At 45.6% G+C, this 27,988-nt stretch overlaps 1 protein-coding gene across 50 annotated transcripts in view; it reads left to right on the top strand.

The window, feature by feature from the left end:
- LOC110536085 (ankyrin-1) overlaps window positions 1-27,988 on the top strand; it is a 176,507-nt gene that overhangs the window by 139,961 nt on the left and 8,558 nt on the right. For 26 of the 50 annotated variants that reach the window (XM_090190743.1, XM_036935941.2, XM_090190742.1 and 23 more), the window contains 13 exons: window positions 5,886-6,090; window positions 10,219-10,315; window positions 10,459-10,687; window positions 10,806-10,934; window positions 11,837-11,956; window positions 12,121-12,211; window positions 12,468-12,542; window positions 12,676-12,807; window positions 13,179-13,334; window positions 21,978-22,704; window positions 23,071-23,446; window positions 26,820-26,903; window positions 27,535-27,678. In XM_090190743.1, the coding sequence (XP_090046869.1) occupies window positions 5,886-6,090; window positions 10,219-10,315; window positions 10,459-10,687; window positions 10,806-10,934; window positions 11,837-11,956; window positions 12,121-12,211; window positions 12,468-12,542; window positions 12,676-12,807; window positions 13,179-13,334; window positions 21,978-22,704; window positions 23,071-23,446; window positions 26,820-26,903; window positions 27,535-27,678 (2,565 nt within the window). Of the gene's footprint in view, window positions 1-5,885; window positions 6,091-10,218; window positions 10,316-10,458; window positions 10,688-10,805; window positions 10,935-11,836; window positions 11,957-12,120; window positions 12,212-12,467; window positions 12,543-12,675; window positions 12,808-13,178; window positions 14,092-21,977; window positions 22,705-23,070; window positions 23,447-26,819; window positions 26,904-27,534; window positions 27,679-27,988 lie in introns of those variants that run through there. The other 24 variants (XM_036935936.2, XM_090190737.1, XM_090190736.1 and 21 more) reach the window with 7 other exon arrangements.

The following is a 27,988-nucleotide window of genomic DNA, read 5'->3' on the forward strand; positions in this document are numbered from 1 at the left end:
AGAACATAACATCACTAATGTTTGCAAATGATTATGCCAGTATCCTAAAGCTTAATGCATCATTCACTAATGTGGTTATGTTCTATAACTATAGTCATGGTTACATAAAGCAGAGGGACCTTGTTACAGTGAATGTTCTTTAGCAGCATGCCTGTTATGATCCGAGTGAGTGGTTTTATTGGCCTACATACTGAAGTAGTCTCCTATTTTGAGGGAAATATGTGTATGTTACGGTGAACATGGCACAGCATGGACTTCCATCTCCCCTGCTGCTTTGGAGCATCCCCTGTGCTCCAGTACATGCAGCCTGTAGAGCTGTGAATGTAGAGCCTTATAGCCTCATAACCCCAGTCCGGGCTTTACGCTAGCAGGTACGCTAACCTTTTGAAAGGATGTACTAAGTGAGACAGTTCACGTGAATGTGTAGCGAGGTTTAGACTTTCATTGTCAATGTACACTGAGTGTGGAATTAAGTGATAATGCCCAAGAAGATGGTGTTTGGTGGATATACGTACTAGCACAGGTGTTGTTAGGCCCGAGATGAAGTCGAGGACCGGCAAACCATGCCAATCTATCCTCCAAACATTGGCTTCGAGGGCATTATCACTTTTATACAACGGGTTACCAACATATTAGAATAATGATTTACATATTTTCATTAAACACATTTGTATTAATTTATTAAAACTGTTCACCCTTCCACAAGATATAGTCCCGACACAAATATAGGGTTGCTACCGAAGCCGGCTGGTCGTTTGTACTATCAATTCTGTTTGGTTGCCAGAGACGCAGTCATTCATTCTAAATGTTCTACTGCCATACTGGCTGGCAACGTTCTTATCCCTTGCTTGCTAGCTAACCAACTACGGCTAACTTAAAGTCACGTCAAATAGTGCAGTCAGAATAACAACAAGTAGCTGCATTTGTTTTTGTTTAAATTGTTTTCTAGTGATTTATTTGGATACACCCATAGCAATGAGCTAATGAGGAGCGATTTCACATGGCATAGAAAATGTGCTCTCTTGTCAGGACACTGTTGTTCAGAGGAGCTAGCTAACACAATCACTTCAAAATTAAGCTGGAAAACCTGCCATTTTACCTGTTTTCTATTGATATTTCTTTGTATATATCCATAACAATTATGCTGATTCATGATATTCTCAATCCATGTCTCAAGGCTTAAAAATCCTCATTTAATCTGTCTCCTCCCCTTCATCTACACTGATTGAAATAAGGGCTTTCACCTGGATTCACCTGGTCAGGCAATGTCATGGAATGACCTTAATGACCTTAATGATCACTGTTTTACAGCCTGTGTTCGTAACGGCTGCTCAGTGAAACGACCTATCCTGATTTGACATAGACGCTTGCTAAAAAACTAAAATGAGCAAGCCTTTCTTCATGAACAGACCTCTGTAAAATGGTATAGAATCAGCTCTGTCGAAGACGCTTGGACCTTATTTTTTATATAATTTTGGTTATATTGTTAACAAACACACCCCCATAAAGAAAATCAGAATTAAAAACAGGTTCATCCCCTTGTTCGAAAGTGATCTTGCAGAGTTACTCCACCTCAAGAATTGCATTTGGTGCTAAAGGAGCTCCTTAAACTTGACCCCCAAAAAACATATGGGTCAGATGGTTTAGACCCTTTCTTCTTTAAGGATGCTGCCCATATCGTCGCAAAGCCTATCACCAACCTTTTTAACCTGTCTCTCCTTTCTGGGGAGGTTCCCATTGCTTGGAAGGCAGCCACAGTTCGTCCTTTATTTATAGGGGAGATCAGGCTGATCCTAACTGTTAAAGGCCTATTTCTATTTTGCCCTGTTTATCAAAAGTGCTGGGAAAATTGTCAATAATCAACTGACTGTCTTTCTTGACAGTATTCTTGATAGTACAGTAGTCTATAGTATTCTCTCGGGTATGCAAATGGTTTCCGCTCAGGTTATGGATGTGTCACTGCAACCTTAAAGGTTCTCAATGATGTCACCATTGCCCTTGATTCTAAGCAATATTGTGCTGCTATTTTTATTGACCTGGCCAAAGCTTTTGATACAGTAGACCATTCCATTCTCGTGGGCCGGCTAAGGAGCATTGGTGTCTCTGAGGGGTCTTTGGCTTGGTTTGCTAACTACCTCTCTCAAAGAGTGCAGTGTATAAAGTCAGAAAATCTGCTGTCTCAGCCACTGCCTGTCACCAAAGGAGTACCCCAAGGCTCAATCCTAGGACACACGCTCTTCTCAATTTACATCAACAACATAGCTCAGGCAGTAGGAAGCTCTCTCATCCATTTATATGCAGATGATACAGTCTTATACTTGGCTGGCCCCTCCCCCGATTTTGTGTTAAATGCTCTACAACAAAGCTTTCTTAGTATCCAACAAGCTCAAATCAAAGTTTATTTGTCACATGCGCCAAATTTAACAGGTGTAGGTAGACCTTACAGTGAAATGCTTACTTACAGGCTCTAACCAATAGTGCAAAAAAGGTATTACGTGAACAATAGGTAGGTAAAGAAATAAAACAACAGTAAAAAGACAGGCTATATACAGTAGCGGAGCTATAAAAGTAGCGAGGCTACATACAGACACCGGTTAGTCAGGCTGATTAAGGTAGTATGTACATGTAGATATGGTTAAAGTGACTCTGCATATATGATGAACAGAGAGTGGCAGTAACGTAAAAGAGGGGTTGGCGGGTGGTGGGTGAGACACAATGCAGATAGCCCGGTTAGCCAATGTGCGGGAGCACTGGTTGGTCGGCCCAATTAAGGTAGTATGTACATTCATGTATAGTTAAAGTGACTATGCATATATGATCAACAGAGAGTAGCAGTAGCATTAAAAGAGGGGTTGGGCGGGGGGTTGGGGGAGCACACAATGCACAATGCCCACAATAGCCCGGGTAGCCATTTGATTACCTGTTCAGGAGTCTTATGGCTTGGGGGTAAAAACTGTTGAGAAACCCTTTTGCCCTAGACTTGGCACTCCGCTACCGCTTGCCATGCGGTAGTAGAGAGAACAGTCTATGACTGGGGTAGCTGGGGTCTATGACAATTTTTAGAGCCTTCCTCTGACACCGTCTGGTGTAAAGGTCCTGGATTGCAGGCAGCTTAGCCCCAGTGATGTACTGGGCCGTACACACTGCCCTCTGTAGTGCCTTGCGGTCAGAGGCCGAGCAATTGCCATACCAGGCAGTGATGCAACCAGTCCTGTTGCAGCTGTAGAACCTTTTGAGGATCTCAGGACACATGCCAAATCTTTTTAGTTTCCTGAGGGGGAATAGGCTTTGTCGTGCCCTCTTCACGACTGTCTTGGTGTGTTTGGACCATTCTAGTTTGTTGTTGATGTGGACACCAAGGAACTTGAAGCTCTTAACCTGCTCCCCTGCAGCCCCGTCGATGAGAATGGATGCGTGCTCGGCCCTCCTTTTCTTGTAGTCCACAATCATCTCCTTAGTCTTGGTTACGTTGAGGGATAGGTCGTTATTCTGGCACCACCCGGCCAGGTCTCTGACCTCCTCCCTATAGGCTGTCTCGTCGTTGTCGGTGATCAGGCCTACCACTGTTGTGTCGTCTGCAAACTTAATGATGGTATTGGAGTCATGCCTGGCCATGCAGTCGTGGGTGACCATGTGGGACTGAGCACACACCCCTGGGGAGCTCCAGTGTTGAGGATCAGCGTGGCAGATGTGTTGCTACTTACCCTCACCACCTGGGGGCGGCCCGTCAGGAAGTCCAGGATCCAGTTGCAGAGGGAGGTGTTTAGTCCCAGGATCCTTAGCTTAGTGATGAGCTTTGAGGATGTTGAACGCTGAGCTGTTGTCAATGAATAGCATTCTCACATAAGTGTTCCTTTTGTCCAGGTGGGAAAGGGCAGTGTGGAGTGCAATAGAGATGGCATCATCTGTGGATCTGTTTGGGCTGTATGCAAATTGGAGTGGGTCTAGTGTTTCTGGGATAATGGTGTTGATGAGAGCCATTACCAACCTTTCAAAGCACTTCATGGCTACGGACTGTGTGCTACGGGTCTGTAGTCATTTAGGCAGGTTGCCTTTGTGTTGTTGGGCACAGGGACTATGGTGGTCTGCTTCAAACATGTTGGTATTATAGAGTCAATCAGGGACATGTTGAAAATGTCAGTTGTTCAGCACATGCCCAGAGCACATGTCCTGGTAATCCGTCTGGCCCCGCAGCCTTGTGTATGTTTAACCTGTTTAAAGGTCTTACTCACGTCGGCTACCGAGAGTGTGATCACACAGTCGTCCGGAACAGCTGATGCTCTCATGCATGCCTCAGTGTTGCTTGCCTCGAAGTGAGCATAGAAGTGATTTAGTTCGTCTGGTAGGCTCATGTCACTGGGCAGCTCGTGGCTGAGCTTCCCTTTGTAGTCTCTAATAGTTTGCTAGGCCCTGCCACATAAGACGAGCGTCGGAGCCGGTGTAGTATGATTCAATCTTAGCCCTGTATTGACACTTTGCCTGTTTGATGGTTCGTCGCAGGGCATATCAGGATTTCTTGTAAGCTTCCGGGTTAGAGTCCCACATCCTTGAAAGCGGCAGTTCTACCCTTTAGCTCAGTGCGAATGTTGCCTGTAATCCATGGCTTCTGGTTGTGGTATGTACGTACAGTCACTGTGGGGACGACGTCCTCAATGCACTTATTGATAAAGCCAGTGACTGATGTGGTGTACTCCTCAATGCCATCGGAAGAATCCCGGAACATGTTCCAGTCTGATAGCAAAACAGTCCTGTAGTTTAGCATCTGCTTCATCTGACCACTTTTTTATGGACCGAGTCACTGGTGCTTCCTGCTTTAATTTTGCTTGTAAGCAGGAATCAGGCGGATAGAGCTGTGGTCAGATTTACCAAATGGAGGGTGAGGGAGAGCTCTGTACGTGTCTCTGTGTGTGGAGTACAGCTGATCTAAAAAAAAAATCCCTCTGGTTGCACATTTAACATGTTGATGGAAATTTGGTAGAACTGATTTAAGTTTTACCTGCATTAAAGTATCCTGCCACTAGGAGCACCGCCTCTGGGTGAGTGGTTTCCTATTTGCTTATTTCCTTATACAGCTGACTGAGTGCGGTCTTAGTGCCAGCATCTGTCTGTGGTGGTAAATAAACATCCACGAAAAGTATAGCTGAAAACTCTCTAGACAAGTAGTGTGGCCTGCAATTTATCACAATATACTCTACTTCAGGTGAGCAAAATCTAGAGACTTCCTCAGATTTCGTGCACCAGCTGTTATTTTCAAATATGCACAGAAAGCTGTGTTGTCATGTGTTGCTGCCTTGTTATGTTGTTGTTTTAGGTCTCTCTTTATGTAGTGTTGTGTCTCTCTTGTTGTGATGTGTGTTTTGTCCTATATTTATATTGTAATTATTCTTTATTTATTTTAAAAATCCCAGGCCCCCTTAAACCCACAGGAGGCCTTTTGCCTTTTGGCAGGCCGTCATTGTAAATAAGAATTTGTTCTTATTAACTGACTTGCCTAGTTAAATAAAAATGAAATGGAAAGAGCAGGTGTTCCTAATGTTTGTACACTCAGTGTAGGTTGTAAATGTTCAAATTTGTTTTATGACCAACACTGATGAATAATGAAATGCACTGTGTCTTTTCAAGTTGTTTGTATGTTTTGGTATGGTATAAAATTGCATTTTATTGACCATAGACTTCTCTTTCTCTTCATCCTTCATTTCTCCCATTTGATTTATTTACCTGTCCATTGTCATCCATTACATACCTCATATTATCTCTCTTCTTTTCTCATCCTATTTCTCTCTACATTGCTATCAATTTGTATCTTTTTATCAATCTCTCTTCTCCACACTCATCCACCACATCATCATCCCTCTTTCCACACATCCTCTCCCCTCTAACCTCAGGCCCAACCAGTCCCAGACGAGCTGGTTGCCAAGCTGCTGGGTAACCAGGCAACCTTCAGCCCCGTGGTGACTGTGGAGCCAAGGCGACGCAAGTTCCACCGGCCCATCGGCCTGTGCATCCCCCTGCCCCCCTCCTGGAGAGAGAGCCCCCGGGACTCCGGGGAGGGGGACACCACCAGCCTGCGCCTGCTGTGCAGTGTCATCGGTACGCCAACACTGTCTGTCACACTTTAGTAAGCCTGACTGAGGCCTTATGGTGGACTAATGGCACAGTGAAACTGTATTACTTAAGGAATAGTTTAATGGTGCCCCTTAATAGTGACATGTGGCACAGATGGTAGAGCATGGCGCTTGCAATGGCAGGGTTGTGGGTTTGATTCCCCCATGGGGAACCAGTATGAAAAAAGTATGAAAATGTGTAAACTCACTACTGTAAGTCGCTCTGGATAGGAGCATCTGCTAAATCACGTAAATGTACAATTTAGAGTAAACTATGAGTTAGACTGCATGAACACCTCATAGAAGGAAATTGATTGAACATAGTGATTCAATGTCTCTCATCTGTGGGATGGGATCCACATTTATGTAGAAGAAGAAGCAATGTCATTACTATACTGAGCAACTGTTAATTATCTTAATTACGATGGGTGTAAAAGTGATATGGTGAAGTAAAATCACCTCGCATGAATGAATTACATTTTATTTTCGTGTCAAATCTCCAGTTGGCAACCAATATTTTACGGGATTAATTGACACATAAACATTACAATGATTCACAGTGATAATTAATTCAGTGATACTTATTCCGGTGTTCTGTGCAGTGTGCACCTCATAAAAATGAAAAAGTAAATCAATACATAATAGTAGATAAGGTTATCCAAGCAATAATAATAGCCCTAGAGCAGTAAAAAGGTTTAAGAAAAAAATTCAGATAAATAAATACAGAAAAATGAAACGGAAAGCGTTTATCCAGGTCTGACACAAAGAGAAGATGAAACAGGCTGATACACAATCTATATGCATACAGTTGAAGTCAGAAGTTTACATACACCTTAGCAAAACACATTTAAACTTAGTATTTCACAATTCTTGTCATTTAATCCTTGTAAAGATTCCCTGTCTTAGGTCAGTTAGGATCACCACTTTATTTTAAGAATGTTAAATGTCAGAATAATAGTGGAGAGTATGATTTATTTCAGCTTTTATTTGTTTCATCACATTCCCAATGGATCAGAAGTTTACAAACACTCAATTAGTATTTGGTAGCATTGCCTTTAAATTGTTTAACTTGGGTCAAACGTTTTCCACAAGCTTCTCACAATAAGTTGGGTGAATTTTGGCCCTTTCCTCCTGACAGAGCTGGTGTAACTGAGTCAGGTTTGTAGGCCTCCTTGCTCGCATAAACGTTTTCAGTTCTGCCCACAAATCTTCTATAGGATTGAGGTCAGGGCTTTGTGATGGCCACTCCAATACCTTGACTTTGTTGTCCTTAAGCCATTTTGCTACAACCTTGGAAGTATGCTTGGGATCATTGTCCATTTGGAGACCCATTTGCGACCAAGCTTTAACTTCCTGACTGATGTCTTGAGATGTTGCTTCAATATATCCACATCATTTTCATTGATGCCATCTATTTAGTGAAGTGCACCAGTCCCTCCTGCAGCAAAGCACTACCACAACATGATGCTGGCACCCCCGTGCTTCACGGTTGGGATGGTGTTCTTCGGCTTGCATAATAACAATGGTCATTATGGCCAAACAGTTCTGTTTTGTTTCATCAGACCAGAGGACATTTATCCAAAAAGTATAATCTTTGTCCCCATGTGCAGTTGCAAGCCGTAGTCTGGCTTTTTTATGGCGGTTTTGGAGCAGTGGCTTCTTCCATGCTGAGCGGCCTTTCAAGTTATGTCGATATAGGACACATTTTACTGTGGATATAGATACTGTTGTACCTGTTTCCTCCAGCATCTAACACAAGGTCCTTTGCTGTTGTTCTGGGATTGATTTGCACCTTTCGCACCAAAGTACATTCATCTCTAGGATACAGAACGCGTCTCCTTCCTGAGCGGTATGACGGCTGCGTCGTCCCATGGTGTTTATACTTCCGTACTATTGTTTGTACAGATGAACGTGGTACCTTCAGGCATTTTGAAATTTCTCCCAAGGATGAACCAGACTTGTGGAGGTCTACACATTTTTTTCTAAGGTGTTGGCTGATTTCTTTTGATTTTCCCATGATGTCAAGCAAAGAGGCACTGAGTTTGAAGGTAGGCCTTGAAACACATCCACAGGTACACCTCCAATTGACTCAAATGATGTCAATTAGCCTATCAGATGCTTCTAAAGCCATGACATAATTTTCTGGAATTTTCCAAGCTGTTTAAAAGCACAGTCAACTTAGTGTATTAACCTTCTGACACACTGGAATTGTGATACAGTGAATTTTAAGTGATATTCTGTCTGTAAACAATTGTTGGAAAAATTACGTGTGTCATGCACAAAGTAGAAGTCCTACCTGACTTGCCAGAACTATAGTTTGTTAAACAAGAAATTTGTGGAGTGGTTGAAAACGAGTTTTAATGACTCCAACCTATGTGTATATGTAAACTTCCGACTTCAACTGTACGGGCACTTTGCTATATGTCTGGAAATAAATATTTGTATAATTTAATTATAGGTCACCTTTTCTTTTATTCCAGGATTGATCTGAAAATTCAGTAAGCGAAAATGCACAAAGGACGAAAAAACAGTTCAGTTTCTCCTCATTGCTCAGCCACATAATGCCAGGGTGTATCTGGTGGACTTTCTGGAATAATGAAAAGTGTATAATCGTGGTACAAAAGGGCAATAGAGGATAAAATTAATTTCATTCTCTGTCTCTTCAAGGTCATAGTGGTTAACCTACATAGTCTTTCATGGAAAAGGTCACATTTCAGTTGCCCAGGCTCTCTCTATGGAGTGATCACATTGAAACATTGCTGGCTATTTTGGCAATTGGCATGCCTGCCATCTCACCTCCCAGGGTTCCTAGCCCATGTTCCAAGTATAGGGACAAACTTGTTATGCGGGGGAACCCAAGAGCAGACTCAAGACGAGGAGACTGGGATGAAGTAACCAAGGTATTTATTGACACACAGGGGAGATGGAGTGCAGGTCAGGGGAAGCTTGGGCGGGTTGCTGGAAACCAGGTGCGGAGGCTGAGGCTGGAGCGAGAAGAGTTGAGACAGGGTAAGCAGGTCCGGAGGGGAATCCAAGGGAGTAGTAGAGTGGGGACAGAGTAGCAGGATGACGAGACGTGGGACTGGAGACAGTGTCCAGAGTCAGAGCGGGCAGAACTGTATCAGAGAGGAAAACAGGCACAACAGGATAACCGGATCTGAATAGTAACAAACGGCTAGAAACATAGACTGACTGAGCAGAGATTGCAATCTGGCAGCGTGGAAGTGGCAGGGCTGAGTATTTGTAGAGATCTTGATTATGGAACAGGTTGCAGCTGGTGGGGATCTGCTCTGACTCCTGCACACCTGTCTCCGCCCACACAATCACACAGAGAGAGAGAGAGAGAGAGAGAGAGAGAAGTAGAGAGTACTGGGGGAGTGGTGGCAGGTCAAGTAGACACAGGATGAGAGGTAGAGGGCGTTGCAGGAGCAGATGTGACACTTGTGAACAAACCTAAACAATGACGTACTGCTCTATTATGGATATGCTGGTTTTTGAGATACAGTACCTCTTAGATACAGTACCTCTTAGAACTCCACACTCCTTCTGAATGAGGTTTAGGATGTCAACTTGTGTGTCTAATTTACAGGAATGCATGTTTAATATACCTTTTTCTCGACCTATTGCGTCAACCTATTCGTCAACCTATTGCGTAACTGCAGTAATAGAATTACGCCAGGGCTTGACGTATTAATTACACCAGGTGTTGTTGTATTTTAGCTGTCAGTTAAACTCCTCAAAAGTTAAACTAAAACTTAACCGAATGGTTATGGTTAGGGTTAAGGTTTGGAAAAGGCTTTAAAAAAAGAAAGAATGTCTAGCGCTGGGATTAAACACGCAACCTTCGTAGCCGGAGTCTGCCATTTAAATGCCCATCCCCCATCCAACATCCCTGTCCACAATGCCCTAGCAAGCCTACTAAAAAGGTAATAGGCGCTCATGTTGCCCCTAGTGTAATGCGTTTACATTTTTTAGCGTTCACATTTCGCCAGCTCCAAACGTAATCTGGTACCTGCAGAATCGGCACCTGCTGGCGTATTCTATGAGAGAATGGGTTGCTTTTTCTCCTCCTTCCTATATCTTTGTGTAACTGATGTCTCTTCCTTCTCTCCAGGTGGCACAGCCCCAGCCCAGTGGGAGGACATCACTGGTACCACCAAGCTCATATATAGCAAAGACTGTGCCAACTTCACAACCAATGTGTCAGCACGGTAAGTATAGTGTAGCAACTCACTCACTAGCATTCATGTTAATTAGACAAATAAATCCACATCCTAAATCTCACAATCTAAACCTCAATCCAGCTCTTTGGATTGGGTTGCCATAAATCCTACACAATGGTGTCTCTTCTCAGGTTCTGGCTGGCTGACTGTCCTAGGACAGCCGAGGCTGTGTCTTTCTCCAACCTCCTGTATCGAGAGCTCTCAGCTGTGCCCTACATGGCCAAGTTTGTGGTGTTTGCCAAGATGAACGAGGTTCGTGAGGGCCGCCTGCGCTGCTACTGCATGACTGATGACAAGATGGACAAAACCCTGGAGCAACACGAGAACTTCAGTGAGGTGGCCCGCAGTCGTGACATCGAGGTCAGTACAGGGAGTCATAATGATGGTTATCATGATTATGTCATTGTTTATTAGCTTCAGCTATAGAGGCACTGTAAAGTGAGTGGAGTGAGTGGATCAGTCGGTATAACCCTCTCAGGTGATGGAGGGAATGCCACTGCACCTGGAGTGTTCTGGGAACCTGGTTCCAGTGAGGAAGGCTACCCAGCAGCCTCGCTGTTTCAGCTTCCAGGCCTTCAAAGACAACAGACTCCCCGTCTCAGTCAAGGTGCTTAACCCTCCATCTCTGTGTCTTCATCCCTCTCTCCATTACTCCCTCCCTCTCTGGGTCTTCATCCCTCTCTCCATTACTCCCTACCTCTCTGGGTCTTCATCCCTCTCTCCATTACTCCCACCCTCTCTGGGTCTTCATCCCTCTCTCCATTACTCCCACCCTCTCTGGGACTTCATCCCTCTCTCCATTACTCCCACTCTCTCTGGGACTTCATCCCTTTCTCCATTACTCCCTCCCTCTCTGTGTCTTCATCCCTCACTCCATTACTCCCTCCCTCTGGGTCTTCATCCCTCTCTCCATTACTCCCTACCTCTCTGGGTCTTCATCCCTCTCTCCATTACTCCCTCCCTCTCTGTGTCTTCATCCCTCACTCCATTACTCCCACCCTCTGGGTCTTCATCCCTCTCTCCATTACTCCCTACCTCTCTGGGTCTTCATCCCTCTCTCCATTACTCCCTCCCTCTCTGTGTCTTCATCCCTCTCTCCATTACTCCCTCCCTCTCTGTGTCTTCATCCCTCACTCCATTACTCCCTCCCTCTCTGGGTCTTCATCCCTCTCTCCATTACTCCCTCCCTCTCTGGGTCTTCATCCCTCTCTCCATTACTCCCTCCCTCTCTGGGTCTCCGTCTCTCCATCACTCCCTCCCTCTCTGGGTCTTCATCCCTCTCTCCATTACTCCCTCCCTCTGGGTCTTCATCCCTCTCTCCATTACTCCCTCCCTCTCTGGGTCTTCATCCCTCTCTCCATTACTCCCTCCCTCTCTGGGTCTTCATCCCTCTCTCCATTACTCCCTCCCTCTCTGGGTCTCCCTCTCTCCATCACTCCCTCCCTCTCTGGGTCTCCCTCTCCCTCTGAAAATGTATCTTGTCTGTTTCTCTCGGTTCTCCTCTCCAAGGTGAGAGACAGTAGCAAGGATCACTCTGGATTCCTGTCCTTCCTACGCAAGTCTACCAAGTATGAAGACAGCCAACATGTGCTGTGCAACCTCAACATTACCATGCCCCCGTGTATCAAGGTAGGCCTCAACAAATAGTTCAAGTTTTTAGGGTGCTTTGAAAAGCACTGTACTTTCATTTTAGAATACACACATGCATATTTCATGTTGTGAACTTGTGAGATCTGACACAAATCTGCTGTGCTGATTTATTCCAGAGGCTTTTGCTTGTATTTGATTGCTAGGCTGCTGGTAGTGAAGACCGGAGGCGAACTCTGACCCCATTAGCCCTGCGAGAGAGATACAGCGCCATGAATGAGCCTGCCATGGGTAAAGGTGCCTGCCATCCCATCCTATCCCATCCCTATGATACTCCATACAGACCGCCATTGTCTTCCGACAGGTGGCATCATTCCTACACGATGCTCGACCCTCAATCAGTGCAGACGAGTTAGTTAAGCTACCTGACATAAGACAATGCCATACCCCACACCAACACGTTCACATTCCATGTGCCCCTTCATGCAGTAATAATCACAACGGTGCATTAACTTCTCATGTTAAAGTATCAGTTGTGGTCTGGTTTCTGCAGCATCAATGACTGCCATGGAAAGGACAGAGTTGAAGATGGCTTTGATAGCTGAACAGTTGGGACTGAGCTGGGCTGGTGAGTGAGTGGAATGAGTGTCTGTGTCTCGTGCCTGTGTTGTATCAGTGTTTAATGGCTTGGGGCTGCTTTTCCCTTCCCCCCTGCCTCTGTCTCTCAATGGTCTGTACCTCCTCCACCTTTGTCTCTCCAGAGCTGGCGAGGGAGCTACAGTTCAGTGTAGATGACATTAATAAGATCCGTGTGGAGAATCCTAACTCCCTATTGGAGCAGAGTTCTGCCCTGCTCAACCTATGGGCCACCCGTGAGGGCAAGAGAGCCAAGAGTAAGTACCTGAGATCCCATATATAGGTCAGTGGATCCCTCCTGTGCATCCTCTTGTCCTAAATTCATCATCTCCATTCTCCACTCGTCTTGCACTGGCTCCTGGATTTGCACGTGAGACTTCTCCAGTCTATGCAGTATCTTATATTAACATTGTGCTAACTCTTTAGTTTTCTGGGACAGACCTGGGTCTGTCAGAGTACTGGTAAACAATTTCCTTATTCTCCTCATAATATCTTCCACTTCCTTGTCTGTTATTTAACTGTCCATTTCCCATTTTCCTGCCTCTCGTCTCTGTTTTCTCTCTCTCTCTATCCTTCTCTCCTCCCCCTTTCTCTGTCTTTCTTTGTCTCTTGTGGCTCCTATGTGCAGTGGATAGTTTGTATACAGCTCTGAAGAGCATTGACCGGATGGACATAGTGAACATGTTGGAGGGCCAGGGGCCACAGCCTGCAGGGAGGCAGGCCCGGGAGTCAAGCAGACGCAGACACAACGAGACTGACCACGTCTCCCCCAGCCTGAGCAATGGTAAGGCTTCTCCCCTCCCCATGCAGCCCTTTCCCACACCCAACCCCCATATCCTACCAGTTCTTCTCTCTCCTCTTCCTCTCTGCTGCCACCATCACCTTCCTACCTCAATCCTCAGTCAAGGGCTGTTCTATGCTACTGCCGTAAACTTGAGATTTCTACATGTAACGCAGCAACCTGGACCATGGCTCAAGACACTCTGACAACAACTGCCTCTGTGGTGGCACTCTAAAGCCTGACTCGGATACATTCTCTTGTTTCTGGTGGAATACAATGAATCAATGACCTATAGTGCCTTTAATCAGAATCACAACCTTGTCTAATAGTACCAGCTAGATTTTAGGACTTTAGGATCTCCCACTGAAAATTACTGGTATATGGTATACTGGTATATTTAAGAAATATGAACGGAGCCTGCCAATAATAGCATAGATTAAAATAGAGATACTTATTTGATTATTATTTGTTATATATATATTACAACTTCAAGAAACATTTGTTTTAATTTGTGTTTGATTAGGTTATTAGCAATAGGAGAGTTGATGATTTAAAAATAAAGAGATAAAATGACTGAAATGCTTAGTGTTAGTTGGTGTGTATGGTGTGTTGGGTGAGTCTCAGATTCTGTTCATGCCAAATGTACATTTTGTTGGATCTTTATTAAGTGCACAAGTTATTACACTGCCTCACTACTGTGTCATATCTGTGTATGTGACAGATTTATGTTATTACATCCTATAAAGTATGATATTGGTTATGAATGGATTATGTTCATCTTCATCCAACATGATTTCAAACCCCAATCTGCCTACATAGGCCATATGTGAGATAAAGTGTAGGATATCTTCTGTCCGTAAAGAAAACTCATACATCCAGTCTGTAGCTTTTATTTCAAGCGTACTGTAGTTGGCTTTCCTTCCAGTGGTCACTTCTCAAACGTTGACTCCTTTTCCTCATGGTTTATTATTTTACACAAGCATGATATACATCAGATTGACTCCAATTTCATCCCCGGACCAGTATGAGAAAAACAAACGCACTGGTCTGACCATCACTGGAGTGCTGTGACCTCTCTTCTGGCTCTGCTCTGTGCCCCAGTGTCTCGTGTCATCACTGCAGGTGCCAGTGCCAGGTCCCTTCAGTGAAAACTGGAGCAATAACTGGTGATGTAACTCATGCATAGATATGACCATGAGGGACAAAGGGACAAACAGGAGATGCTCAGTCAGATCACAGCTGCAGTGAATCTGATATCTGACACCTGTCCAGTCTGCCTCCCAAAGCTCTTTCCTTTGATGCTGTCTGTCTGGCTGTGTAACAAGGTGGTCACACTCTCACGGGACAATACCAACCTGACCTCCAGATATGGTATTGTGTGTTTATTACAACAATGATTTTCAAGAGGTCTATGATTTATATGAGTTCAGACTGATGACAAAGAAGAGATGTAGATAGATAACACGGTATGTGATATCAGGGGATGGTACAGAATGAGGATTCACTCTCTGGCTCACTGTCAGTCTGGAAGATGATTACTCCCTTGGTGACTATTACAAGAGTTCCCTAATTAACCTTCACAATCATAGGAATTGAGATAGCAATAGATTCTGAAGTGGGAATCTAAACCTGGAGACTGCAACTAAATCCCACATTATACTCTTAACCCAGGTAGACTATCTATAGGAACCATGTTTGTTTTAGACATTGTGTAAAACATGTATTTTTACGGTACCTTCCAGTCTACCTGTCCCTGTCTTTTCCTTTTTTTTGTCACATTGGACTCTTAGTGATTTTGCCATTCAATTCCCTTTCTTAGCTCTAGTGTTTTGAGTGGTTTGAGTCTGAGACACGTCATTTGTGATTCAATAAAAGCGATATGATCAGTTTAGTAATACCAGAGAGGTTTGGGAGGCTCCTGTAAGGGTAACACATGACTTTCTCTCTGCATGGCTGAGTAGTATGAGTCTCTTCAGACAGGGGGTCGTTCCGTTCGGTGTACTGTTTGTTCCTCTGGGATCCCCCTACTTGTTCCCTTTGACTATCTGTCCCCTCTCTCTTTGTGTTTCTCCGGACATGTCATCTGCAGCCCAGCCGCCCTACTCTTCCTCCTTCTCACTCCTCCTCTCCGACCTCTGAACTCATGCCCTCCGACCTCATGTTGACCTTTGGCCCTCACCTTTATTTTGACGACCAGTTGTGCATAATTTTTTATAACTCTTTATTTTTGTACTCTTGAAAATTCCACTTTTTTAACCGTCTGCTCTGTGACCAATGCCCCTCACACACTGTGTGCTCAGCACCCCCGGAAGGGGGAGGTGTCCCTCGCTCTGTCACACTCTGTCCATCTCTCCCTCTTTCTTCCTTGTCTCCTGTCTCTGTCTGTCTCTCTTTTTCTCTGGGCCTGTCTTTTTCTGTCTTCCTCTATCTGTCCTCTTCCCTCCTATGTTCCCTATCTGTGTTTTCCTCCCTGCCCTGCCCTGCATGAGGCCCACTCTCGTCTCCCACCTCCGATATGCTTGCATGGAAGCATTGTAATGAGTTTGCAGTTGCAGTGGCCTGTGGGAGACTTAGTCTGGGAGCTGTGCATGCCTCTGCGCCTTGTAGCTGCTTTACTAACAGACTGATATTGCATGGTATGCATGCTGGGCACAGGTGGCCCCTTAATTGGGGAGAACGGGCACGTGGTAATGGTTGGAGCAGAATTAGTGAAATGGTATCAAATACATCAAACACATGGTTTCAATGGTTTCCAGGTGTTTGATGCCATTCCATTTGCTCCGTTCCGGCCATTATTATGAGCCATCCTCCCCTCAGCAGCCTCCTGTGATGCTGGGGAATGACCCGACTGTTTAGTCTGCCTGTTTAGATCCTCTATAATATTGTATTCCTTGTGGGTGGTAAAAAAAAAGGACCTGAACCCTTTTTTAACCATGTATTGTGACTGCTCTGTTCATGTATGAGTGTTGTGAAGTGTTGTTGGTCTGTTTTCTGTGTGTATGTGTGGGATTGTCATGTGTCTTTGAGTCACTCCAGAATTAGGGGATGTAGTATTTATGCCCCTTCTCTGTCACACACCTCATATTTGCGGGGAGTGTGTTCATGTGACCCTTCCATTGAATCTCTCTGTTCTTTGCGCATTGGTGTGTGTGTGTTTCTGTTTGTGTGTGTGTGTGTGTGTGTGTGTGTGTGTGTGTGTGTGTGTGTGTGTGTGTGTGTGTGTGTGTGTGTGTGTGTGTGTGTGTGTGTGTGTGTGTGTGTACATGTCTGTGTTTTTATGTGTTTTGTCCAGTGTGTTGTCTTTGTGTATTTCAGTGTGTGCCTTTTTCCAGTCTGTGTGTGACTGTATGTGTTTCACTCTGTATGTGAGCTTCAGCCAGTTTTCTATGTTTACAATGTGTTGTCTTTTCACCAGGAGGGTCAGGCCACCATGTTCATTCCTTCTCACTAACACACTCTAATAATCCCCCATCCCCTCCTCCCTCTCTCTGTCACCATCCAACTGACCATGGGAGTGACACCACCCCCAGACACAAACATAGAGAGAGAGAGAAGGACTGGCAACCAGACTGGATGGCAACGAGACTGGATGGCAGGATCACACACTAACACACAGATTTGAGACTTTTTAGATTGTAAGAGACACAAACAGACAATCTAAAAACATGTACAGTAGAAACATGTTGATCACCAGGAGGCACTATTGTCAGCTACCGTAAGTGTTCAGATTATTCAAGTGCACATTGTTATGATATGAGGGGAAGGTTAGTGTTAGGGCATAGACTAACACACTACCAGGATATCCTTCCAAACTCCATCCCCAGGTGGCAGCACCAACCGGGTCAAAGTCTGTTCTGCCAGGAAGCTTTGATATTTCCTCAGGTGCCAGCGATCAAGATAATTGTCAGTCCTGGAGAGAGAGGAGGCCAGAAGCCTCTCAGGCGGCCTTTGTTTGTTTCTTTGTGTTAGTTAACCTCTTTAGTTGGCATGCCTTTTGGTTTTTGTACATATTTATTTTGTTACCATGAACATATGAATAATCTGCTTGGACTGGCTGACCAAGAGGTCATGACAGAGCTGGCCCTGGACTAGCTATAGATTGTAACACCAGGTAAGGTCGTTTAACCCGAAGAAATTGATATCCATTATACTGGAAGTTACAGGTTTGCCCATAAAAAAATATCACTGGAGATTTTTTAACTAACCTGGTATTAGCGATGGTACCGTCATTCTCAATTTGTGGAAACAGTCTCATAAAATGTCAGTATCCAGCTGCAGAGAGTCGTTTGAATTTAGAAAATGCTCCGTTATTAAAATAAATGTTTTGCTCCATGAAGTAATCCAAAAATGTGTACGCGGCCATCTTGTCTATTTCAAGTCTCCTCTCATTGATTGAGATAAGTGGGTGTCCACCCCAAAGTGCTGCATGTCATGATGACAGACACCTGTCTCGATCAATGAGAGAAGACTTGAAATAGATAAGATGGCAGCGTACACATTGTTGGATTACTTCATGGAGCAAAACTTTAACTTCTTATAATTACGGATCATTGTCTTAATTCAGACAGACTCCTTGCAACTGGACACAGACAATTTAGGAGACTCCTGTTTCAACAAATTGAGAACGAAGATAGTATCGCCAATACTAGGCTAGTTGAAACATTTCTGACAATGTTTTGTATAGGCAAACCTGTAACTCCCAGTATAACGGATAACATCATTTTTTTGTTAAATCACATTATCTGTTGTTACAATCTGTAGCTAGTCCATGGACCGAAGGTAAGGTGACTGTCTCCCTGGGCACATGTACATACAACCGTCCTCATACACTGATTTCTCACATACATGCACAACTTAAATAAGGTTACAGACCAGTTAACTAAGACTAAGACCCCTAAACTTAGCAAGTGCAACAATATTAGCAGGCTAGTTATTGGTTCCGTGACAACATACACAACCTCAAAAGATGGTATTACAAACATACATTATACTGTGATATTTATATGACATGAATCATCCTCACCCCACTGGCTATAGAGTAATGTATATAGGAAAGTTTATCAGCTGGAAGTCTGAAAGGTTGTGGAAATGTTAAGAGAATTCTATAGTACAGGGTTTATGTGTATCTTATTGAAGGGCGCTTGGTATGTGAATAACTGATATAGAGAAATGTGTTGAACTTGTGACCCACATGTAAACAGCCTCCCCGGTCGTATGGCCTTCTGAGTGGGAGGTCTTCAGAGAGGTTCTGCTGTCTTGTAACTCAGAGAGATGAGAGGTCCAGGAGGCCAGCTGGTGTCCCGCATACCTACTGCACATTCAACATAACTCACCGGCAACAATGAATCATGTTGCACCTCTCTCTCACGCATGCATACACACAAACACACACACATAGTGTTCTTACGCTTGCACACACACACTGCTGCCTCCTCCACTCCCTCCTCAAAGCTCTTGTCTTCTCCACCTCATGCTAAATCTAGTATCTTCTCTCGGTTGATGCCAGTATGTAATCAATTCCATTTCTACCACTGGTCAGTCAGAATTAAATGGCGCAATTTGTCTTTATATACATATCCATTCATCACTGGGTTTATTTGTCTGATTCAAAATATCTTTATGTTCCTCATGGTCATCTCAGTTGCAGAGAAGTACAGTAGCTACTGTTGCACAATAGTATTTTACTATAGCCATACTTAGTTAGTTGCACTGAATGGACAACTTTTCCTCAACTGCAGTACCGCTGTATCTGTCAAAGCCTGATGGTTAGCTGATGGTTGTTCAACTAGTCAAAAAGTTTCTTTAGTCTTCCTGACCTTGATTTTGACTTTTCATTTACTTTACTTTACTTACCGTGGGGCAAAAAAGTATTTAGTCAGCCACCAATTGTGCAAGTTCTCTCACTTAAAAAGATGAGAGAGGCCTGTAATTTTCATCATAGGTACACTTCAACAATGACAGACAAAATTAGAAAAGAAATCCTGAAAATCACATTGTATGATTTTTTTTGGGAATTTATTTGCAAATTATGGTGGAAAATAAGTATTTGGTCAATAACAAAAGTTTATCTCAATACTTTGTTATATACCCTTTGTTGGCAATTACAGAGGTCAAACGTTTTCTGTAAGTCTTCACAAGGTTTTCACACACTGTTGCTGGTATTTTGGCCCATTCCTCCATGCAGATCTCCTCTAGAGCAGTGATGTTTTGGGGCTGTTGCTGGGCAACAAAGGACTTTCAATTCCCTCCAAAGATTTTCTATGGGGTTGAGATCTGGAGACTGGCAAGGCCACTCCAGGACCTTGAAATGCTTCTTACGAAGCCACTCCTTCGTTGCACGGGCGGTGTGTTTGGGATCATTGTCATACTGAAAGACCCAGCCACGTTTCATCTTCAATGCCCTTGCTGATGGAAGGAGGTTTTCACTCAAAATCTCACGATACATGGCCCCATTCATTCTTTCCTTTACACGGATCAGTCGTCCTGGTCCCTTTGCAGAAAAACAGCCCCAAAGCATGATGTTTCCACCCCCATGCTTCACAGTAGATATGGTGTTCTTTGGATGCAACTCAGCATTCTTTGTCCTCCAAACACGAATATAAAAAGTTATATTTTGGTTTCATCTGACCATATGACATTGTCCCAATCTTCTTCTGGATCATCCAAATGCTCTCTAGCAAACTTCAGACGGGCCTGGACATGTACTGGCTTAAGCAGGGGGACACGTCTGGCACTGCAGTATTTGAGTCCCTGGCGGCGTAGTGTGTTACTGATGGTAGGCTTTGTTACTTTGGTCCCAGTTCTCTGCAGGTCATTCACTAGGTCCCCCCGTGTGGTTCTGGGATTTTTGCTCACTGTTCTTGTGATCATTTTGACCCCACAGGGTGAGATCTTGTGTGGAGCCCCAGATCGAGGGAGATTATCAGTGGTCTTGTATGTCTTCCATTTCCTAATAATTGCTCCCACAGTTGATTTATTCAAACTAAGCTGCTTACCTGTTGCAGATTCAGTCTTCCCAGCCTGGTGCAGGTCTACAATTTTGTTTCTGGTGTCCTTTGACAGCTCTTTGGTCTTGGCCATAGTGGAGTTTGGAGTGTGACTGTTTGAGGTTGTGGACAGGTGTCTTTTATACTGATAACAAGTTCAAACAGGTGCCATTAATACAGGTAACGAGTGGAGGACAGAGGAGCCTCTTAAAGAAGAAGTTACAGGTCTGTGAGAGCCAGAAATCTTGATTGTTTGTAGGTGACCAAATACTTATTTTCCACCATAATTTGCAAATAAATCAATTAAAAATCCTACAATGTGATTTTCTGGATCTTTTTTCTCATTTTGTCTGTCATAGTTGAAGTGTACCTATGATGAAAATTACAGGCCTCTCTCATCTTTTTAAGTGGGAGAACTTGCACATATGGTGGCTGACTAAATACTTTTTTGCCCCACTGTATCTCTCTCAGGTCATTTCTCGTACAGTAGATATTTAGTTCACTCCCACTGAAATGTGAGCTAGCGTGAGAGTTGGAAGAGAGCAGACAGAAAGCAGCTTTGGCACCGTTCTCTTGTTCAGAGGCTGTCCACGAAAGAGAACGTACCATGCTTACTGCACCACACCACTGCATGTTCAAAACCTAAAGCACTCTTAATGATACCAGACAAGAAATGTCTATTCTCAACTAGAGGTGTTGTTGGAGTGACTTGAGTCAAAGGTTCATCAGTCATCATGCATAGCAAATTCTCAACGTTAGATTCCCTGTTGATATAAAATGGGGTTTGGGGTAGCTATGCTTGCTGTTGGCTATAATAAATGAAACTGTATATAAACATGTATGTGTGGTGTGAGTGCATCTTTGTGTGTGTATGTGTGTAGTGTGTACCTGTATGTGGTTGTGTTTTTTTGTTTTCTAAGGTTTGTACTGTAATATCTGTTGTGGTGGGTGGATAGGTGAGAGTGTGTGTTTGTGCGTTTGTTGAAGAACAAGATTGCTTGCAAGCATGCTGTTCAGCCTGACTAGAATATTTAACTTGCCTGGTTTGTGTGGGTGCGTGTGTGGGACAATTAGTGTGTGTATGTCTGGGTAAGCTTTTGTGTGTATGGACGTGTGTATGGCATGTGTACGTGTTTTTAAGTGTGTGTCCCAGGCGGACAGGTGTGTGTCCCAGCCCCAGGTTGGTTCGGGGCAGAGGCAGTAACTCCTGTCCCTCTACCTGCAGGTGGCAGACAGCGGAGCAGCACCAGTCACCAGCGGGCCTCTCTCTCTTGGTCTGTCTCTCTGCCTGGCCCTGGCTCTGGCCATGGCTGTGTGTCTGCTGCTGCCTCCACTGCTGCTCTCACTGTCAGTGCTGGCTGATCTGGCTTGTTAACCCCCCCCCCCCCCCCAGAAGCCCCCCTTGCTCCCTTGCCCCCATCTCCTTGCACCTCTTCTTGAGATCCCACTGTCTGGCCCCTTCCTCTCCCCTCTCCCTCCTTGCCCCCTGGGCTCCCCCTCTGCCACCTCCCCTGGCTGCCCTGCTCCTGGGCAGGGGCACATCCCCCCCCCCCCCCCCCCCGCCCTGGGGTCCCTCCCGGTGTTGGTGGGGCGAGGTGGGGGGTGAGGTGAGGTAAGGCGGGGGGCCCGTGTCAGTGTGCCTCTCTCTGTGTCGCTCCAGGTTACGGGCTGATGCAGGAGGAGCTGCTCTCCCCTCCCTCCATGCAGTACAGCCTGCCCTCCCCGCTGGGCAACGAGCCCTACTGGCAGGAAGTCTCCAGTCTGGAGTGTGCTCCAATGGCCACCACTGAGGAGGACACGCTCATGGAGATGTCCGATGTGCAGGTGTGGCCCTCTGGCAACAGCCCCTCCCTAGTGGCCGTGGAGGACTCCTCGCTGGAGTGCAGCAATGCCGACGACTCGGAGGGGCTGCTGGGGCTGCCGTATGGGAGCCTGGGCCGGCCGGGCAGTGGGGCCAGCGGTGGGGGGCTGAGTGGATCTATGGAGCTGGTGGAGGACAACTCAGAAATGGGGGCTGTTGACTCGTTCAGCACCGCCACACATGCCACCCCTGCCTCGTTCAGCACCGCCACACCTGCCACCCCTGCCACCCCTGCCTCGTTCAGCACCGCCACCCCTGCCACACCTTCTTCGTTCGGAGGCACCATCGCCGCCGCGGTCAACAACATTAATGGGCTGGACAAAGGTCAAGTGTCAAATGTCGTGAGGTCGGAGGCAGCAGCGGTCGGAGGCAACATGACGGGTGGAGATGGAGCTGGAGGAGGAGGAGGAGGAGGGACAGGCTCAGAGGAAGGGCTTTCTCTTGTTGCAGGACAACAGCAGCGGGTGTACGCCCGGCTGAGCGAGTCGCCCGGTCTGAGCCGCGTGGCAGATCGTAATGGAGACAGGTGAGTGTGTCCTCAGACCTCAGTCAGTCAGTCTGCAGCTCAGCTGGACACCGCACTGGCCAGACAGGGGGTGGTCCAGAGTCCAGACACTCACCTCTGAGACAACTCACTGAGCCTCAGGACAGGTCAATGTTGCTGTGTTTCCTTACCTAATAATACAATATTTAGTTCTGGTAAAAGAGTTCTATGAAGGAATAATAGCGTCAGCTTATGTTTGACACACATTTGATACACATTGGCCTTTTTCTCCTTCTTTGACTCTGTCTCTTTTCCTCTTACTTCTCATTTCTCTCCTCTCACTTGTCCTCTCTCTTCACTTCTCTTCATCTCTCTCCTCCGATTCTCACTCATCCTCTGCCTCCTTAGGTCCAGTGGTGGCAGTGGAGGCAGTGGAGGCAGCGGTGGAGGTGGTGGAGGCTCTTTCCTGTCCTACCTGCAGGAGCAGTCGGGTCCAGGCTGGCAACCTGTCACAGACCACACTCAGGCCTGGGTGGGCTCGCAGACAGCCAAACCCAGGCAGGCCATGGACTCTATGATGTCATCAGTACGCGCCGCCATGGACGTGGACCCCAGCCAGTCCCGCGTGTCCCAAGAGGCCTTGCTTCAGCCAGTGCGTGACATGGGGCACACGGAGATCCTGCGTGGGCACTTCAGAGGCACCCAGCCATTTGAGAAGGGCCTGGGGTTCCCTCACAGGGTGCCAGAGCTGCGGACCTGGGACGAAGTACGCCTGAGGGGGCAGGTGAGTAGGAAACCCATGCTATTATCTTAGCTTAAACATTGATTAAAGGCAGCTATAATACATTAGGTATGGACAGGACTGTAAACGATCCAACTCATCATGTAAAAACTGTTTTAATGATGTAGGAGTTGTCTGACCAGAGTCCAAACCCAGTGGCAGTAGGCTATGACTGAATTCCATTATTTATGGTACTGTAATCCCACACCCATATAAACACACACACAAGGCCCAAGAAGGGCAGGAACAACCTGTCAAGCCAAATATAGCAGCCCCTGTCACTGGATCCCCAATCCCACCCCATCACACGTGTCATCTACTGTGGTATACTGGCACTGCATCAGACCAATCAGAGCACCCTGAAGGACATGTCAACTTTACCACGCTGTGAGAGGGCAAAGAGGGACTTTTGCTGTTTGAGTCACTGGGTTATCCCTGGTAGGTGATTATATTGTGACTGCCAGTGTGTTGGTACAGTTACCACAGATAACATTGTTTCCCATGGAGAACCAGTGGCAGGAAATGGTCTTGCTGCAGACTATCTGCATCTTACTGTACTGTGTAAGTGAAATTGATCCCAAACCATTACAGAATAATAATGTATGTATGTGTGGTGGAATATATACCTACATGCCATGAGAAGTAATAATGTAAGTTGTGTGTACCAGAGGGAGAATAGTTTGAGTTCCTGAGGGAGGCCTGAAGGTCGGGGTGCAAGTGTCTCAGTGTTCTTCCCTCTCAGCCACTCAGCCTCTCAGACTTACAGAGCAGAGCACCTCTCTAGAACAGCCAGAGGTATTTAAAGACTACGGATCATATGGCTGGGAGAGAGAGAGAGCAGAGGGGTGAAGGGTGAGAGGGTTTGGTTTTGAAAGCACAGACGAGGGGAGAGAGAGAGGGTGAACGAAAGAGAGGGAGAGGAAATAGGAGCCTCCCAAGGTTGCAGCCGCCTGGATCTGATGGCATGGGTCAGCCATTCCTACTGACCAGCTGACAGACAGAGAGCAAGGGAGAAGGAGCCAGAGAAAGAGGGAACAGGGTCCGGTGGAGTAGAGCTGAAGAAGGGACACAAACAGAGGGAGAAATAGAAGGAGACGACGCCAGCCCTGTTGAAAGAAGCGAAGGCCCCGAGGGTGCAGCTGTTGCTCCAGACTGACGGAGAGAAGTGTCGGTGGAGAGTCGACGAGAGCCTACACAGGCCTGTGTTTGTTTGTGTGTTGTGGGTGTGTAGTGTGCTCCACTGGATCGCTTAGTTGGACACACTCTGCCCCGAGGTAGAAGCTTGGAGGGGCAGTGATGTGGGCCATGGTAACTGAGCTGCTCTTCAGCTTTGTGCTGCTGGCCTTCCTGGTGATAAGCTGTCAGAATGTGATCCATATAGCCAGCGGCTCCCTGCGCTCTGTGCTCTCCTACGTGCACGCTGCGCTGGATCGCGAGCTAGGTGAGGCTGAAGGTGTGGCTGACGAGGAGGAGAACGTCACCACCCGTGTGGTCCGCCGCAGGGTCATCCTCAAGGTACCCCACAGAGAGGGGAGGGGAGGGGTGGGGAAGGAAAGGAAAGGATGAGAGAATTGACTAGCAATGGAAAAACATCAAAAGAAAGCGTGGTGGAAACAAATGGTGTGTGTGTGTGTGTGTGTGTGTGTGTGTGTGAAGCTCAGAGGTAATTGTAAAGCTCAGAGGTGATTTAAGGTTTGGCTGCGACAGAGGGAAATGTTGGTTAGGAGCGAGTGGAGAGACATACCTCTCTGTTTGTGTACCGCATTAACTTCTGACAATGCAATTTCTCCCCTGTAATGGGTTCAGTGAGCAAAGAATGTGTTAATAAAACAGTCATTCATTTATATTGTAGAATTTAATTATACAGGATACATGATAGAAGCAGTCTGCACAACTTTTGTTTTGCAGTATTTTCAAGGAACATCTCTCTGGATCGTATTGTTCATATTTGGCCAGGTGAGATGGGATAGTGACAGAGGGAGGTAAGAAGAAAACTAGGGATGTTCAAACAAACCATAGGCCTACAGTTGAGACCCACTTATACAGGCCTTATACGTGCTGTTGTGGCTGTGAATGGTTCAACTTGTGTGTTCTAACTGTGAGTGTTTAAACCTATGAGCTTCGTTGTTGTAAGACTCGGACCAGAGTGCAGTGGTATGGTTCCATCATCTTTTATTAGAAGTGAAACATATAAAAAACAATAAAGTGCCAAACGAAACGTGAAGCTAGTGTAGTGCTCCCAGGCAACTATACATAGACAAGATCCCCCCCCAAAAAAACAGTGGGAAAAGGCTGCCTAAATATGATCCCCAATCAGAGACAACGATAGACAGCTGCCTCTGATTGGGAACCACACCGGGCCAACATAGAAATACAAAAACTAGAGTACCCACCATAGTCCCACCTTGACCTAACCAAATTAGAGAATAAAATACTCTAAGGTCAGGGCGTGACATGAGCTCAGCTCAGTCTCTAAACTCACTGTAATAAGGACTGTGACATTACCAGTATCGCAATATTTTTTCCATGGCAAAAATTATAGCACAAAGCAGACCAAACTCTTTGGTCCATTAAAAACCTGCTGTATGTAAAAAATGGTGTGCTAAAGCTTGGAAAATAAATAAATGTGACTCTGGATGACATAATGATGTTTGTTTCCAACATTAGGGCTGTTTTCCTAAAGAAGTTACATCTACTTCATGCTTTGTTTCCTTGTCACAATACTAACGAGTATCGCGATACTGGCATCATCCCGGCCCTAATAAGGACTGTAGTCCTCTACCACCCCATTATCATATTCTCCTCCTCCTCAACACCTCTCTAATAACTCTATTCATTCCTGCCTCTATGGATTGTGGGGGATAGGGCAGCTTTTCCCATAACCATATGGTAAAAGCTGTCTAGCTCTGTGTTCACTAGTTAAACTGTGGGACCTTTTAAGATTATAAATAGCTGTGCTGGCGCCTCCCATGTTATTAGGGAGTAATAGCTGCATTATCATGAACCTCATCCACTGTGATTGTATTAGTGCTAACACCACAGCAGTACCATTAGTGATCCCCTGATCTGTACTGTATATCTCTCTGTTGTTTCTCTCTCTCTCTGTCTCGGGGGGTTGGGGTTGGTGACAATGGCTAAATGATGAGACTCTCTCTCTCTGGGGGTCTATTTTAAAGTGCTCTAGATTCCAGGAAACTTTTCGTTCTGTTCGACTCTTGGTTTTCTCTCTGAGTCAGACTCCTTACTGTGTAAGTGTGTGCTGTTGATTCATTTGCCATGAATCCATGAATCTGTGTGATGTAGTACAATATACCATGTGTACTACAGTATGACAGTATTGTTTTGTGATGTTCAGTACATGTTGTCTGTCCCGTAGGGTGATGAGGCCAAGGATCTCCCAGGGGAACAAGTGAGCGAAGAGCAGTTCACAGACGAGCACGGAAACATTGTCACCAAGAAGGTCAGATATCTATCCCAGCATGCCTCTCTCTACTCTACAGCCCTGCGCTGTGGCTTATCTACCAGTTCCCCCCTGTTACTATTCATGTTAAACTCACTACACTCATCCTCATAGAAATGATTATCACATTGATAATCAAGAACCATCACATTCATCATCATGCCTTGACTTATTCCCATGTCATGATTCTGTAATCGTGTCATGGGAAAATGACATGTCACAGTCATGTGTAGTTACTGTATGAAAGGTTGTGGGTCACAGCCATAAGGAGGATGATACATATAACCAGGACAATGTTTTGTAATGAACATTAAGGTCCTTTACTGTGAGTGAGAGGTACACAGAGAACTCAATATAGTGAGTTTACGTGTAGGTTCAACCTCATTCAATCTTTCCTTCCTTCCCTGCATTTCTCTCATTCTCTCTCTCTCTTTACCTGTCTTTCCCACCACCCTCTATCATCCTGCTCTCTATCCCTCCCCTGGTGTGTGTGTGTGTGTGTGTGTGTGTGTGTGTGTGTGTGTGTGTGTGTGTGTGTGTGTGTGTGTGTGTGTGTGTGTGTGTGTGTGTGTGTGTGTGTGTGTGTGTGTGTGTGTGTGTGTGTGTGTGTGTGTGTGTGTGTGTGGCGTAGATTGTGAGGAAAGTGGTGCGCAGGGGGAAGGGCTCAGGTGATGAGGGGTGTCAGGAGCGTTTAGTGGGCGTGGATGGCTCTCTGCAGGATGAGCTGGAGGCTGAAGCGGAGCAGTTCATGAACTACGCCGTCCTGAGCAGCAAGGTGGGCCACTGACCTGCATCAGCCAGGCTACACTCACCTGGGCTACTGTACGAGGGGCTGAGACTCATAGGAAGAGCATTGGTTCACAAAGTGGACTCAAACTAAAGGGACCCATGTATACTGCCTTGAATGTATATAGGGACTCAATGTAGCAATCAACCACTACAGAAGATGACTAGGGTGTAGCTGGGAACTAGGAACTCTTTACTGTGCTGGGATATATAGATTCCTCTGCTAGTCCAAACTAGACCATAGTGTGCTAAACCTGCATGGCCTATGGTGTGTGAATGAAGTATGTGTGTTTGTAATT

This window comes from Oncorhynchus mykiss, chromosome 11, assembly GCF_057628025.1.
Source record: "Oncorhynchus mykiss isolate SJ-2025 chromosome 11, ASM5762802v1, whole genome shotgun sequence".
Taxonomy (NCBI): domain Eukaryota; kingdom Metazoa; phylum Chordata; class Actinopteri; order Salmoniformes; family Salmonidae; genus Oncorhynchus; species Oncorhynchus mykiss.